At 54.8% G+C, this 15,149-nt stretch overlaps 3 protein-coding genes across 3 annotated transcripts; 1 reads left to right on the top strand and 2 right to left on the bottom strand.

The window, feature by feature from the left end:
• Positions 1-369: 369 nt before the first annotated feature.
• H310_06986 (hypothetical protein) lies at positions 370-11,099 on the top strand. The gene is made up of 10 exons (XM_008872251.1): positions 370-2,764; positions 2,823-2,997; positions 3,357-3,961; positions 4,010-4,080; positions 4,124-6,110; positions 6,163-8,189; positions 8,237-8,954; positions 9,011-9,751; positions 9,796-10,358; positions 10,419-11,099. The coding sequence occupies exons 1-10, from the start codon at positions 404-406 to the stop codon at positions 10,654-10,656; spliced, it is 9,486 nt and encodes a 3,161-aa protein (XP_008870473.1). The 5' UTR covers positions 370-403; the 3' UTR covers positions 10,657-11,099.
• On the bottom strand, positions 10,942-12,154 carry H310_06985 (hypothetical protein). The gene has a single exon (XM_008872250.1). The coding sequence runs from the start codon at positions 12,138-12,140 to the stop codon at positions 11,274-11,276; it is 867 nt and encodes a 288-aa protein (XP_008870472.1). The 5' UTR covers positions 12,141-12,154; the 3' UTR covers positions 10,942-11,273.
• Positions 12,155-12,629: 475 nt separating this feature from the next.
• On the bottom strand, positions 12,630-14,455 carry H310_06984 (hypothetical protein). Its single transcript, XM_008872249.1, has 2 exons — positions 12,871-14,455; positions 12,630-12,826 (listed from the first exon to the last, which is right to left on the bottom strand). Exons 1-2 carry the CDS (start codon positions 13,957-13,959, stop codon positions 12,785-12,787), a joined length of 1,131 nt encoding a protein of 376 aa, XP_008870471.1. The 5' UTR covers positions 13,960-14,455; the 3' UTR covers positions 12,630-12,784.
• Between the last annotated feature and the right edge of the window lie 694 nt (positions 14,456-15,149).

Below are 15,149 nucleotides of genomic sequence, written 5' to 3'. Positions count from 1 at the left end.
CAAATTGGAATTCATATTGTTTGATGGCTGAAGCATGACGAGCCTGCCAAGGCCATCGGGGCCAAGTTGAGGCGCCAAAGCTCCATGTCGGATGCAGAACCAGGGACTTGTGCATTCATGGGCCCATCGCTAGGGCGAAGCGTTGTCATGATGTTAAGAGGACGCAAGTGCGATTATTTTTACGTGACGTTTTAATAAAAGAAATGAAGGATCTGGCCAATTAAACATGGAACATGCAAAAAAACTCGAGTAAAACCGGTAGTGGGAGTAGTGGCGGCAGGTCGACCCGCCAATCGCACTCGAGTGTTCTTGTAACGAGGTCACCTCGTTACAAGCCCATTTCGTTGCATTCAATTCGAACAAACACCAACGGCGTGGACCCATCGAACGAACCGCGCGCGCGATGGAATCCTCCAAGACACCATCGCGAGGAACCACGGATGCCGCTCTGCGCGCGATCAATGAAGATGTTGAGCAGATTGGGGAGGACGAGGAAGTTCAACCCGTCGATGGCAACCGCGACGCAGTGACGACAACGGCGTTTGCCACTGTGGACAGGCGACACGACCTTGACCGACATTCACAAGACGAACCGCATGCTGCAGATCGAACGCCGACCTTAGGTAGTGCGTCCAGCGATGTGCAAATGCCGTCTGCGTGGCCAGCAACTTCCAGCGAGGACTCGTCGACTGCGACGTTTCAACAACCCTCCGATACAACCAACGACGAGCCGACGACATCGTCGGACCTCAACAACGATTCCTCGACTTGTGACATGAATCCCACGACATCAATTGCTTTCAAGAACTCGGACAACCATTCCTCCTCGAGTGTTGCGACCTCGCCACCCAACGTCGGGAGTGCAAAAGTACTACTTCGAGAAATGGCGTACGCGGTGGCCGTGCAGCGACGCCGTTTGTTTTCTCTCCCTCACGTGGATGGTTCGATCACCGTTGTGTCCGTGGGCTCAATCGTGTTTGACAATGACCAGTATTGGACGTCCAAGAAGCTTTTTCCAGTTGGCTACATCACACGTGCGATCGCGCAGGGAATTGCGTGGAAGTGTCGCATCGACAGCGGCAAAGCAGGCCCCGTGTTTTCTGTCTCGATCGAGAACGCCGCAGAGGAAAGGTCATTTCGTGATAAGTCTCCTCTGAAAGCGTGGAAGAAAGCCATGGCGTTTCTCGAATGTGCTTCTGAGGAGTCTAAGACCAAGTGGAGGTGCTCGAACAACTCTACCAGTGAAAGCGCCGCGGAAGTTGGTCCGGACGAAGACGGATTTGGTCTGCTACGGCGGGGTATTTGCCGTAGCTTGTTAGACGGTCTGGACAACGTTTTGAAGTGTGCAGGGTACCAGCTATGGGACGAACGCCACGGCGCGTCGATTAAGCAGCTGCAGATTACGCTCGCCAAGTTGAACACTCAGCTCCAACGACGTGACCGAGCCGACAAGGATACCGTTGATTCATCCAATGGTCCCTTGGCATCTACAAACGCTTCCACACCTCCTGCGCCCACTGAAGAAGCTTCAAAAACTGGTGCGGGCCAAAAAAACACCACCCCAAACCCTCCGCCAGTGAAACCATCGGTGCAGAAGAAAATCGACGAGCTGCGACGACGACGGCAGCAACTTCGCAATGCCACTGGGATCGACGGAGGCACGACAGACTCATCTGTCCCAAATGCCAAGCCTCAACAGTCGATCACAATAACTACAACCAGCAATGCCAAATGGAGTGTGGGGCAGTCTTGGGTTCTCGACGACTGGATTGACCCGCTTGCCTCATCCCCAACAGCCACCACCACCACTCGCAAGACTAGACATGGAACCTCCAAACCTGGTTCTCTCGCAGCCTTACTTGAATACGTCACAAATGAGCAACAGATTCGGCACGCAATTCACAAGCGAAAGATGCAGGATGCAGCAAAACGAGCGATCGTTCAACGGATTCGTTCCGAGCTGGAGAGTTGGTCCCCTGTCTCATCATCGCCTCTGCGCCTCGGACCTTCATCCACCCATGCGGCGCCGACATGGACTCCCGTCACTGCGTTGGTCCCGTTTGGCACGCCCGACCTTCAACGCGACGTGCTGTGGTGTTGGGACTTTTTATTTCAGTATGCGGACATCTTGCGCATTCGCACTGTCATCCCGCTCTCGATATTCTGCCATGCGCTGACGCTGCACGACAAATCGGCGCCGCAAGGCGACTCTGTCGTGGATGAAACGAGCCATGGCCGCCTCCTCGCGACGCTCCACGTGCTTCTCTTAGACGCGCTGCTCATCGAGTTTACCCCGTATTTGCAGCTCACCGTAACCGAGTTTAAAGCGATGCGGCCGTTGAACTTGTTGACGTGGCCAGAAGTCGCGCGGCAAATGTTCATGGTGGCCTGGGACGTTGAAAAAGGTGACGTGGACGGCCACGCGATCAAGCTGGTCAAAGGCACAAAGACTTCAACCGAATCAGTCGTGGGGCCGCTACGGGAATCCATGACTGCAAGAGGCAAATTTGTGCTCCATGACAAAACGGACGACACGACCTCCATCGAAGCTGCTACCCCAACGACCGCCGAGCCCAAGGTACCTGAGGTTGGCGTACTCGTTCACGACGTTGTGAACTGGGATCGACTTGGATTGATCCTGTCGAAAGACGTCAAAGACAACCATCGTCTCAACGCGGTCGTGCAAATCCTGGACGATGCCCATCACACGATTAAAACTCATGTCGAAGTTGGCGATGTCCTGCGATGTGTCAACGGCGTCGATGTACGTTCCTTACGCTGTGCATAGGGATGTCCCTGAAACGATTTCATGGTGCATTCAGGTTGGATTGTTGGACCCCGACGCATTCCAGACACTCATTGAACAGCCCATCGCAAGTCCAATCGGCCTTATTTTTAGTCGAGGGGCGGTGGATTCTGGTAGCCAAACCAAGGCTAAGCAACCAGGCGTTCCACCCGTCATGACAAGGTGTGCCAACGTCCTCAAAATATTGCGAGGTATGTACAATCTAATGGGCGGGAAAAATGGTGACTTCGTCATCAATTCGACTGGACGATGCATGCGACTTGCTTATCATACTATTGGCATGGGATGTTCCGTATTTTTGAGTGCTTCATGTCCGATGTCGAAGTAAGGGATCTAATGAGGGCACTTGTGGAAAGCGTGGATTGCCAAGAGTGGAATTTTCTGCTAGGGATACCTTCCTCCGTGCTTGGAGCCCATTTTCCCCTTCGAAGTATTGTTGGAGCATTCGAAGCAGACACTTGGATGTTGACTTGGTGGTGTTTTCGCTCTTGTTTTGATATTTCGAGCCTGTGCTGTCTTCACTTTTTGTTCAAATTTTCTTTGATCCCAGGAAAAGATGCAGCTGTGCCGTTCAACTTGCCCGTGGATGCCGACATGTATCCGGACTACTACACGTTGATTCCGGAACCGATGGACTTGAGCACGGTCGAAGACAAACTTCTCGGCGACGAGTACGACGGAATTGAGTTGTTTGTGGACGACGTGCAGTTGATTTGGAAGAACTGTTTTGCGTACAATGGCCATGTGGCACCGATTGCCGCGATGGCGCGTAAGCTGTCGGCTACGTTTGATCGACTTGTGCGAGAGTACATTCAGCCACCAGATAACAACTTGAACCTGCTCTTCACGAACGAGGACGCGTGCCGAGTGTGTCGGAATGCTCACCTATGCAAAGACCGCCTGCTGCTCTGTGACCGGTGCGATGGAGCGTACCACACGCTCTGCTTGCGCCCGCCATTATCGGACATTCCCCTCGGCGAATGGTACTGCCCCACGTGCAAACCAATGGTCGCTGCGGACAAGCTGCTTGGCGATGACGGCGAGATCGGTACCAAAGACGACGACGACGCGATGGAAGACAACGATGGCGGCGATGACGACACCAACTTTCCCCACCTCATTCAACTCTTGTCCAAAGAATGCTACATGGAATTGGTACGACATGTACGACTTGAGAATATTTTGAACAAGTTCTTTGTCTAGAACGTGGCGGAGCGCGTGCAAGTGCTGAAAGGGCTTTGCGAACTGGTTCAGACAAGCTCAAGCGTTCAAAGGTAACCCCTTCTTGGGCTTTGATCTGTCTAACTTCGATTGTAGTGTCGTGCATTTGCTGGAAGACTTGGCGGAAGACCAGCGCACCGACCTGGGGTGTTCGTATGCGGACGTCCTTCGCGAGTGGGAACGCTTTGGCTATGCTGACGACGAAACTAGCGACGTCGACGACGACACTAAAGAGGTCGCTAATCCGAGGGACAGCATCATCCTGAACGGAATTCAATGCCCCCTCACGGATGCCTTATTGGTATACTTGCGAGAATACAGTCTGGCCAAACTCGAAAATCGGTCGCTGCCGCCGCCATTTTTTGACGATGCCGAAGAATTGCTGTCGCAACCACCAGCAAATCGATCCACCGCTGACACGACAGGCGAGGACAACACAACGACAGATCTAACCAAATCAGACGACACCACCACATTCCGTCATGCCAAGGATGCATGCAACGCCGATTGCGACACCGACGACGAAAGCGATGGCGAAGCCTCGTTATTTGAAGAATACGGAGATATTCACCTGGCCACTCGGATTTCATCAGTTCAATCCAGAATGGAACCTTTGTCTCAAGGCACATGCTACTGTTGTGGCCTCACCGACGCCGACAATGCCCTCGGCGAAGTTGTGCCCGCAATGTTGGCCCCAGTGACCCGCCAAATCGGATGCAACCTGGGTGAACCACCTTCCATTGCGCAAGAGGTCTTGTCCCTTTGCAAGTGGACATTGGAAGCTGCCGCGTTTTCGTTTGATGTGAACGACAGTGGACAGGTTACCGTCGGTATCGTGCACGAGTCGTGTTCGCTTAACGAAGGCGACATTGTGCTGGCATTGAACTCAACCGTAGTGTTGGACACGGACCGAAGCGATGACGAAGACTCGGCCGCTCTCATCAGCCACATGGACGCACTCATGGCGAGTCTTCCTAGGCCGCTCGTGGTCTTGACGGCAAATCCCACAGCTACAGTTGACCCTGCGCAGTTTGCAACAATCCAACTGCCGACGTCAACACCCGTTGAGTGTCCGAACGTCGCTATGATCTCGGACTCGCTGTGCCAAGTAGCCTTTCCTTCCACGGGATTTGCGGTCCTGAGTGGATTGATCTTCCCGTACGACGTCATCCATGCCATCAACGGCACCCTGGTGACAAGCGTTGAAACGTTGCACAAATTATGGCAACCCAGCGCGATAGTGTGCATATTTCGGCATGCGTTCAATCGCGGACCCAGCACTGGTTCGCCGCCGAATGCTGCGGCAAGTTCCCCGGCCGAGGTCCAAACCTCTCTTTGGCGTCAAAAGTCATATACGATGACATTTCAAGCAGGTCCATTGGGGTTGGCACTGGAACTGGATGCGAATCTCGTGGTCGTGCGGTCGTTGACAGCAGTCAGCCAAGCGACCAACACTGTCCAATCGGGCGATATCATCTTGGCCATCAACGAAAAGCCAGTTGGGTTGCTGCAAGATCTGACCGAGTTCACCGACACAGTGCGTTCGATTCCCCGGCCCGTTTCATTTCGATTTTACCGACCAAGCATGCCCCTGCACGTGGCGTCCATCAAGGATGGCATTCAACTCACCGTCGGCGATGTTCTCGCCATCACGTGGCTCGACTGCCACAGCCGATTGATCTGTAGCGGTTTTGCAGCCAACCACGCTCCCGCGACTCGTCGTATTCACATGGGAGATATCCTCACCCACATCAACGGCATCGCAATCGCCGGTATGACGCTCCAGTGGCTCAAGGAATCGCTTCAAGTGCTTCCGGTATACGATCATGTCCTTGTGACGGTGGCAGGGCCGCCCCAGCCTGACGTTTCGATTGTCGTTCATCCACTGTGCGCAATGCTCTGGAACAACAAAGTTGACGACGGGACAGAGTTGCAGCGACGGTGGACGAAAGCACGGGACCTGGAAGTGTTTTTGCGAACGGTCGCCCCGCGATCGAGGCCAATAGGGCCGTATATGAAATTCCACGGCGATCCCAACGTTCTCTATAAGCTCGAGGACAACGCGTGGTTTGCTACAACACAGGTATCTACCAAGCTACTGCTCAACTACTGTTTACTGACCATACACCTGCAAGGTTGCCGACGTAGTTGCTTCGGAGCCATCGAATGACGTCGCCAACGAACTCCACTCGGCATATCTCGCGCAACCCTCGACCCCAACGACGGGTCCCTTCTCGATGCGACCGCAATATGCTGTCACACCGTCTAACCAGCACGAAGCATTTGTCATGTTGCATGGAAGGCAGTACTACCTTGGGACGTTTTTTTCGGCCGCCGAGGGCCAAGTTGCGTACGAGCAGTGTCGACAACGCTATGCCACGACGAAAATGCTGCTCGCGCCATATTCGATGACGACGTTTCCGCGCATCCCGCTGCCGTTGCTGAAAGCCGATGACTTTTTAAAGCGCTTTCAGCTACGTCGCCCGCCGCACACGACATCTTCGCCGTTCACCTTACCTACCGAGTCGACTTTGACTCAGGAAATGAAAGACTTGGTCAAGTACAACGTTCGTGCTCATCGACCCAAGCGTCCAACGCTGTCCAACGCTGGGGCCATGGGCTACCCCCCTCATCTCCCAAACAACTACTCGGCACCGGCCCAGCTGCAGAGAGGATACGCCAACGCTGCTGGGTCAAAGAAGCGGCCATTCTCCGACGATAAAGTTGTTGATTACATGACCTACCCTGTCGGCCTCACGACCAGTCAGCCCCCCACCTCTGGCACGACGCATGCTCCGTTGGATATCCACTTTCATCGGCTCCGCGACTTGAAGAACTCGATCAAACAAGCGTGGGGTAGTGTACAATCCAGCCAAAACGCCCAGAGCTGTGCGCATTTTACAATCGCACTACAATCAACGCTCAACACCCTGACCCACGTGGCAACTCACGTGGCCAAACACCCGTTGGAAGTCGTGACCCCCACGACCTTTGTGACTGTCCACCACGCCGTTGTACTTTGCTTGCTATGCATCGTAATTAGTGAGGCATTGGCCAAGGCAACCCCCATGACGCTTACAGACCTGCAGCTCATGCACACGTGCGGGGACAACTTGCTCTGGGCCATTGAAGCCGTGCTGACGCCGACGTTGCACCAACAGGTTATATCGTACTGCATGGAATTGGCCGCCAAGTTGCCAACGTTGTTGGCGTCGGGACTGCTTTCCCAAGAACTGAATGCAGCGGCCGCGTCGATCGAATCGTTCTTTAACTCGTCCAAGTACCTTGCCGAGCCAGCTACGTATCCGACCTACCGGCCGTTGTTTGCCATGTTGAACCAACCGTCCACGTCGAATCTCCCGCAGCATCCCATTCAACCTCTTCCCCCGTCACTAACACAAGAACTGTGGAAACTGCACACTCTTTGTGGTCATTTCGAAAAGATGATGAAGAAACATAAGATCGTTTGGCCGCCATCAGCCGCTGTTGGCAGTCATGCCGCCGATGGATCGTCCAAAAGCACGTCGACACAGCCAGGCGCGACATGCGGGCCGCCAACTCAACAGGTGCCTCAATCCGCTCGTCCCCCGACCCAGTTCTCGAGGGAGCCATCTATGTCCGACCAGGACACCATCGTGAGCTTTGTGGCGGGACCGTTGGGCATTATTATCCAACAGGAAGACAACAATGTGATCACTGTTTCGTCTTTTGCCGCCGGCGACCAAGGCCAAGCGCTACGAAGTGGCAAAGTCGCGATCGGGGACATGATTGTAGCGGTAAATGGCGAACCGATCGCAAAAATTGGTATTGAAGGCTTCAAGCGCGCCGTCACGAATGGCATCCGACCGCTCTTGATCACGTTTCGCCGGCGGCAACATGTTGTCCATCAACGGCCATCGACAACTGTTAAGACCACAGAGCGTCCCGCGCCCATCAAGACGACACCCACGTCGAAAGACAAACAACCCCCTCGAAAACGCACCAAGCAGTCGCCCGTGGCCACCAAAGTGACCCCAAGCAATGCTGCCATGCCACCACCGCCTGCGTCAGCACCTCCCACCTCGAATCAGAATCCGTCACAAGACGTGAGGGTCCCACTCGAAAACGCCAACAACTTCAGCATGTCAGACGATGCAATGGCTAGCGAGAACGCCACCATGGGGTACATTCAGCGGTTTGGAATGTCCGTACATGACATCTGCTGTGTAGATATTTTTCGCGCGATTTACTCGATGCATCTTCGCAACTGCAGCAAAACCAAGACTCCGACCAGTACAACGTGTCGTCAATGATGAATATGGGTCATCCCAGCAACCAGCCGACCACCCTCTTCCACCCCGCGAATATCGAGTTTCCCTCTCCTCCATGCACAGATCCGTCCATGTGGACGTCGGCCCACGCTGCCGCAAACGCCGCCTTGTACGCCAGCAACCCGATGTTCTACAACATGTACAACAACATGCAGTCGGCCACCATGGACGGCAGTGGCGCCAACCCCATGATAATGATGCAGAGAGTGGGCTCTCAGCCGTTTGTTGCAAATGCAGACCAGCACCAGAGCAATACGATGAACACCCTCATGCAAAACTTTCAAAATTCCAACAACTCCACCCAAGTGCCATCGCCATCACAACTAACTCCGGACATTCAATCGTACTTTGACCCGCAGTTGTACACCCCTCCATCAGCGTATCGGTCTGGGTTACCAACGGTTGATTTTGTCAGTCAAGTTGATTCCTCGACGCCATCTTCAACCTCTGTGAATGACCCTGCCTGTGATGTTGGTTCTGGCCCCATGAGTGCGACGGAACGACCAACTACTTGTACCGAGGAAATTGCCAATACAACTCCACGAGAACCAACGTCTGCTGTCGTCTCAACAACAGGATCCGAGGTCCCCGTCGTCGCATCTACTCGAGTTTCTGAGGTACGTTTTCGATGAACGATTGACGTAGTGTGGTAACGCTATGTCCAACTTTATAGCTGCCGAGATCGCACAAGAAAACGGCCAAAAAGGTCGTCACCGAAACGTTGAGCAGTGGGCGACGGTCTTCTCGCGTGAGTCGCAAGCCTGAGACCTTGGTGCCACACACGATGGCGCCGGTCGTAGTTGCGCCGACTCAGCACATTCCCGGTGCCGGTGTACAAGGAGAATTTGCCACCGAGTGTTTGAAAGACACAACTGCATCGTCAAAGCCTGCGTCGCTGGCATTTTCCCTGGTACAGGCACAGATGCTAGCCATCGAAGCGGCCCTGCCACGAGAAGCATTTCGACACAACAAGTGGACTGTGACGCTGCGAGCGGGGTGGGCAGACTGGATCGTTCAAGCCACGAGCAGCCGCACCCTCATGGAAGCGCTGTTGGTGTTGGAAGCCAACATTGAAAACGAATACCTGGATGCAACGTGGAAATCGCAGGCGTCGCTTGCAATCAAAACGCTCGTGCCGACCGCCACAATCGCGTCGATCGCGATGCGCTTGTACGCTCTCGACGACGCTTTAACATATACCAAGCCGATGAAGCAACGGCAAAGCGCAGGATACAAACGAAAACTCACGGGCCAATTGCCCAGCACTGCAGTCGCGACGAGGCGGACGGCAAGCGAAGATAACGAGATCCCGCTGCCGCCATGTCCTGGTCTCAACGACCCTGTGTTGAACCGACTGGCCGAGCAGAAGCTACGGCTAGCGTTGACAACAACTCCACACGAAATTTGCCGACAGGTGCCTTTTCTGCACTGCGATGACACTGTTTCATTTTCTTGTAGACGCTGGGAGAACTTTGTGGTTTGACTCGATTGCCGTCACTTATCCTGGAGCGTTGGTACAAGCAATGTTTGGCCTTGACGCCTCCATCGTCGACAGGAGCGTCGTCAAAAACTACTGCAGGTCAGCCGTCGGACATTGCCCAGGCCGACTCGACCTCGTCTTCACACACAATCGCTCTGCCTCTGGCAAAACGACCGAAAAGTCATCGAGGCCGGCGGCCCAAAAACCTGGAATATCGCTACGAACCTCAACAAACGAGCATTTCGCCCGCGTTGCTAAAAGACCCAACATTGCGCAATCGATTCCTAGCTGTGCTGCAAGCGTTGCAGAAACATGCCGTTGCGGTGCCGTTCTTGGTTCCCGTCGACGTCGAAGCGTTCCCAGAGTATCCCCGCGTGGTGAGCCAGCCCATGGACCTTCAAACGATGGTGCAGCGGATTCAATCTGGTGTGTACGACAACCGGTTGCAGCACATTCCCGTCGACATGAGTCGCATCTGGACCAACTGTTTTGCGTTCAATTCAATCCAAGCCGAAATATCGACGATGGCTCGGCGACTGCGGTACGTCGTGCCTTGTTTCCGTTCCGTTGTGTTTCAATGACGAGGTCGGGTGGCGTGCAGGTCAATATTTCACCGGCTCATGGAAGAGTGGGTCCACCTCGCCCCTGCAGGAACGCTGCCGGACCAATTGCTCAGTGAGGACGCATGCCGCGTTTGTCGGGCCGACGCCAACAGCGACGCCATCATGATGTGCGACTCGTGCGATGGACCATACCATTCGTTTTGTGCCGGGCTCGACGACATTCCACCTGGTTCATGGTATTGCAATCGTTGTGTGGAAAACCGAGAGTTGAAATAGACAAGTAGCCCCTACCCCAGAATATCGAGACCATTGTGTGTTGCATGCAGTCCCGGCGGTGGTAGCACGTTCGTCGCGGGAGCTGCCCGGTCGAACTGGCGACTCCCGATTCAACAAATGAATGCAATGCAAGTCAATGTCGGCAGCAAGCCCTCCACGTAGGAGGAGGCCAGCGCGACATTGTGTGGCAAAACCAACCAGATAAAGTCGAAAAGGGGAACGATGGCGACGAAATGCTGGCGTTTCCACACTGGAACGTGGTGTAGTTCGAACTCCAACTCTGGCAGCAGGACGACCATGCGGAGGTACATTTTGTGACAGTCGAAACCACCTGTGTTCGCCACGTCACGTACGGGCACAAGTGAAAACATGCCGCCGCCGTCGTCCTCTACACGGGCTCTACAGGCAGCACACTGCAAATCGTATCCATCGCTCCATTCGAGTCATGTCCAGCAGCAACCACATGACACTGTCGGACGCTCAACAAGAGCACCCGTCCGCGACCGCCGCCGCTGCGCTGCAAATCGGTCTTGCTGGCATTTTTTCATTCGAATCCAGTTGTCGGTTGTTGTGCACTACATTTGAGTCTGGAACAACTCGGGGAGCATCGTGTGGACTCATGGGGATGCCGGAAACCACGGGACCAACACGTTCGTCGACGCTTTGTACTGTTGGTACGCAGGGACGGTGCCCCACTTGTCGTCGGCCTTTTTTTCCAGCAACGGAATCCCCGACACGAAATTCAACAGAAAGGCAACGAACAACGGCGACAAGAGGCCAAGCAATTGCTGCGACAACGTCGGCAAGTGCGGGACGCACACGAGAGCGACGCCGACCCACAGTGTGATTTCACCAAAGTAATTGGGGTGGCGACTGTAGCGCCACAGACCCGACGCGATAAACTTGTCGTGGTTGGCCTTGTCCCTTCGAAAAGTCGTCTTTTGGACGTCGGCAACGACTTCACAGGCAAATCCAAGCGCCCATAGCGCAATTCCCACCACGTCGAGCGTCGTCCACGGCACGGACGGCGCTGCGCCATGCAACAACAGGATCGGCAACGTCGTGAGCAGCACCCACAGCGACTGCACAGACCACACGGACAGAAACCGGACGGGATCGGATCGAATGTGTGCGAACCGAGAGTCGATGCCACGGTCGGACGTAATGCGGGAGAAGAGAAACGTGCCAAGTCGGAGAGCCCACACCGCGACCATGGCCGATGCGACGAGCGGCCGATGGAGAAAGCCTGCTCCGTTGGACAAGGTTGCCGCGGCTGCCACGAATGCCACCGTCAGAAACGTGCCTGACCCGGTGAGGTCGAAGTACCGTTCCGACTGGTTCGGGATGGCATGCACGAGGCACACGAACCAATTCATTCCAAACGACAAGAGCGTGTACCGAGCGAGGCCTGAAGGCACCGTCAGAGCCAGGCCCAGAGCGAGCGAGATCGCAGTGACGGCGACTTGCTTGACGGCGGCGGCCATGGGGTGCTGGGGTGTTATCCGGTTGTGGCCATCCGAACAACCGAGTTGCGCGGCAACATCCAGTTGGAATTCGGACCCATGCGCACCATCTTGCCCAAAGGCGAACACGCCGTCACGGCGGCATATCGACATGACCGACTGTCATCGACTCCGCTGCCGTCGACGTGAATGGGGCAGGTACCCGAGCCTCGGTCTGCGCTGCATCTGCACGTGTTTCCATCGCCAACCCATCGTCGTCCTTGCATGTTGGAGCAACCATCGACTTGTACGACGGTGCGTAATTGAACGGTGGAGCTAACATATTTGAGGCGACGACGTTGCGGGTCGACGCCTGCATCGTGGTCAACGGGGTCGCCTTCTCGCACTCGTTTGTGGCCGCACAACGCTACTGCACACTGCCGACACTTGCGAGTCTCGATTCATGCGTTGCATGGATACCATGGCATCTCCCACGTGCCATGCGATCCATCGAATTCTAGTATTCCAGCGCTCGAGTCCACGGAGCGAGCAGCATGCGAGTTTCGCGATGGCAGCAGCATGCGCAGGACAAGAGTCCAACCATCTTGTCACGAATCATATGCCATCGCGCGTTCTCGTAGCAAGCACGAGTCGATTTTTGCTTTTGGCATCGCGGCAAGCTGTGACTACGAGGGCCACGCTGACCAGCCCACTTCCCCCCGCACACCCTACCTTCAGATGAGACTCACGGACGAGATGCCACATGCCGTACTTCGCCGTAGTCGGTCCACTCGACCGTCGTTGGCAAAGCCCTCGTTTGAAACATTGGGAATCGTGGCGATGCATATGCGCCGAGGTAATGCAGGTCTGCATCCACGGTGCAGTACCTGGTCACAACGGGACGTCGACGCTGTTCCGAGGGCAGTCCTGTTGACGCGTGGGGCGACACCACCAGCCTCGGAATACCTGTTCCAGGATTTTGAATCGGATTCAATGGAATGGGTGGGGGATTCGGCATGATGCGCTGTGGTGCCGGAGGAGAAGGACGCGAACCAAGCGGCACACGTTGGCGTGCAGGCTCCTGGCGTCGTTGCGGCGGCGCGTGAACTACTCGCCACGGTTTGAAAACAAACCCGAGCTTCGTCAGCAACTGCACTCGGTCCGACGCTAGCGAGTTCTTTTTCAGTCGAAGCGACACGACGACCCACCCAAGCGGTAGGTTGAACGTAGGTGCAGGCCAGGCTGGGTCGCCGTCGGGCACAACAAACGTCGTCGGCACGTGCAAATGGCCATGGATATGCTTGAATGCTGTCAAAGCAGCGAGTCGAATTGCCCATTCCACGTCGGCCAGGTCCCACACAAACCCCATGTGGTCCAGTTGATCACGTTGAAGCTCGGGCATGGTGGAACGGTTCAGCCGTAAAGCGTGGGCGATGGCACCGAGGTGCAGCTCACTGCGCCGAATATCCTTGGACCATGGCGGGTCCGCCGCCGCTGCTGTGACTGGAATATGAAACGATGGCGGTATCGCAACATTGCCGTATAGAATCTTGTACGTGAACAGTGCACCTAGGTGCACCTTCCACTTGAGCGCTTCGAGATCGTCGTCCCAGACAAACCGAAGTGCAGAGAGCTGCGCGACGGTCTCTGCGCGCAATTGTCCCACGCAGTACGCTTCACGGAATGCCGACACATCGACATCCCGGCCTGCCCATTCCACCGGCCATGGCGCCTCTGATGGAACTGTGAAGGTTGGATGAAGGTACGTGTAGTCTGAGCATTCGGATTGTAGGCTATGGGCCACTCGAACAAGTTGAACGAACGCGTCTTCCGGATCAAAGGAGGACGGGACCAGCGCCATTGATTGCGGAACAGTGGGTGGAGTTGGTTCCCCGAAGTGCCATGTCTGGGACGTGTATTCAGCATGGGGAGATTGAAGGCTGCATTGTGGTGACGGTGTCCTTTGGTTGATAGACGGAAGTGCATTTGACGAAGGGCATTGTTCAAGTTGCAAAGGCGCGTTTGGAGGGGATTTTTGAGGGCTTGGTAAATGTTCCAGTCGACGTCGACGCCGAAGTCTGTGTGAACTCAAGTGCGAGTCGTTGGGATTCAGTTGGTTCTTCTTCTTGCTGGGTACGATGTTGAGAGCTGGCGGCTCAAGTCGTGAAGTCCGTTGCGCTCCGTTGGCCCCTTGGGTGTGTGTATGGGAATCCGCCCGACTGACGGCACTGCTGGAGGAGCCAAAGCACCGGGCACTGCCCTCTAAACACTCCACTGAGCGTTCTATCCCCGTGCCTTCGTCCTCTTCTTCGGACGAAGTCGACAGGAGCTCGATGATCTCGACTCCATTCCTTCGCATGCTCGATGTACTTTTCAATCCCAGCCACACACGCGCTCCTGATTGGAGAATTTCTAACCAATCAAATATTTTACACATTTTAGCTCCATGACATTTTGCTGGGGTTGATTGAAAATATTTGGAAATCCGACCGTTCTTGCATTCAATGAGGTCGAGCCTCCGTTTTATCATGCAGAAAACACAGCTTTACGTTCTAGCGGTGTCAATATTCAGAGCCGTCAGGTACACACCGCGAAAATGCCACTTTGAACATTTCCGCTAACAACACCCGTTGTTTCAACGAGGCTTATTTTCGTGGGTTTGGAATTGTCTCGTACAAGTGAATGTCCAATTTCATTTTGCCACTTCGGACATTGTTTGTGTAGGGAGTTGATAGCGCAGAGGAAATTTGGAAGTGATTCAATTGTCATCGTTAAATCGTTCTAGCTAAAGATCGCTATGCAGTACTCACGCGACCGTGTCGCGGGTGCGGGTGCGGCTAGCTGCCGACTTCTACAGACCACGCACACTCGTCGTCGCGACATCATTAGTTTGATCCTTTGGTCGCTACATTCTCCCCCTGACGTCGCCTTGGTCTCTCGCCCCTTCTGGCGTACGTCTTGTACAAACTTCTTGAAATGCGCAACGTGTTTGATTGTTCGCTCCAACTCCCATGTTGCTTCGTGCTCTGGCAAACCATGCCACTTAACAAG

This window comes from Aphanomyces invadans (assembly GCF_000520115.1).
Source record: "Aphanomyces invadans strain NJM9701 unplaced genomic scaffold supercont1.12, whole genome shotgun sequence".
NCBI classification, from domain to species: domain Eukaryota; phylum Oomycota; class Saprolegniomycetes; order Saprolegniales; family Verrucalvaceae; genus Aphanomyces; species Aphanomyces invadans.
Note: the sequence above shows the minus strand (reverse complement) of the source record. Positions and strands in the feature narration are given on the sequence as shown.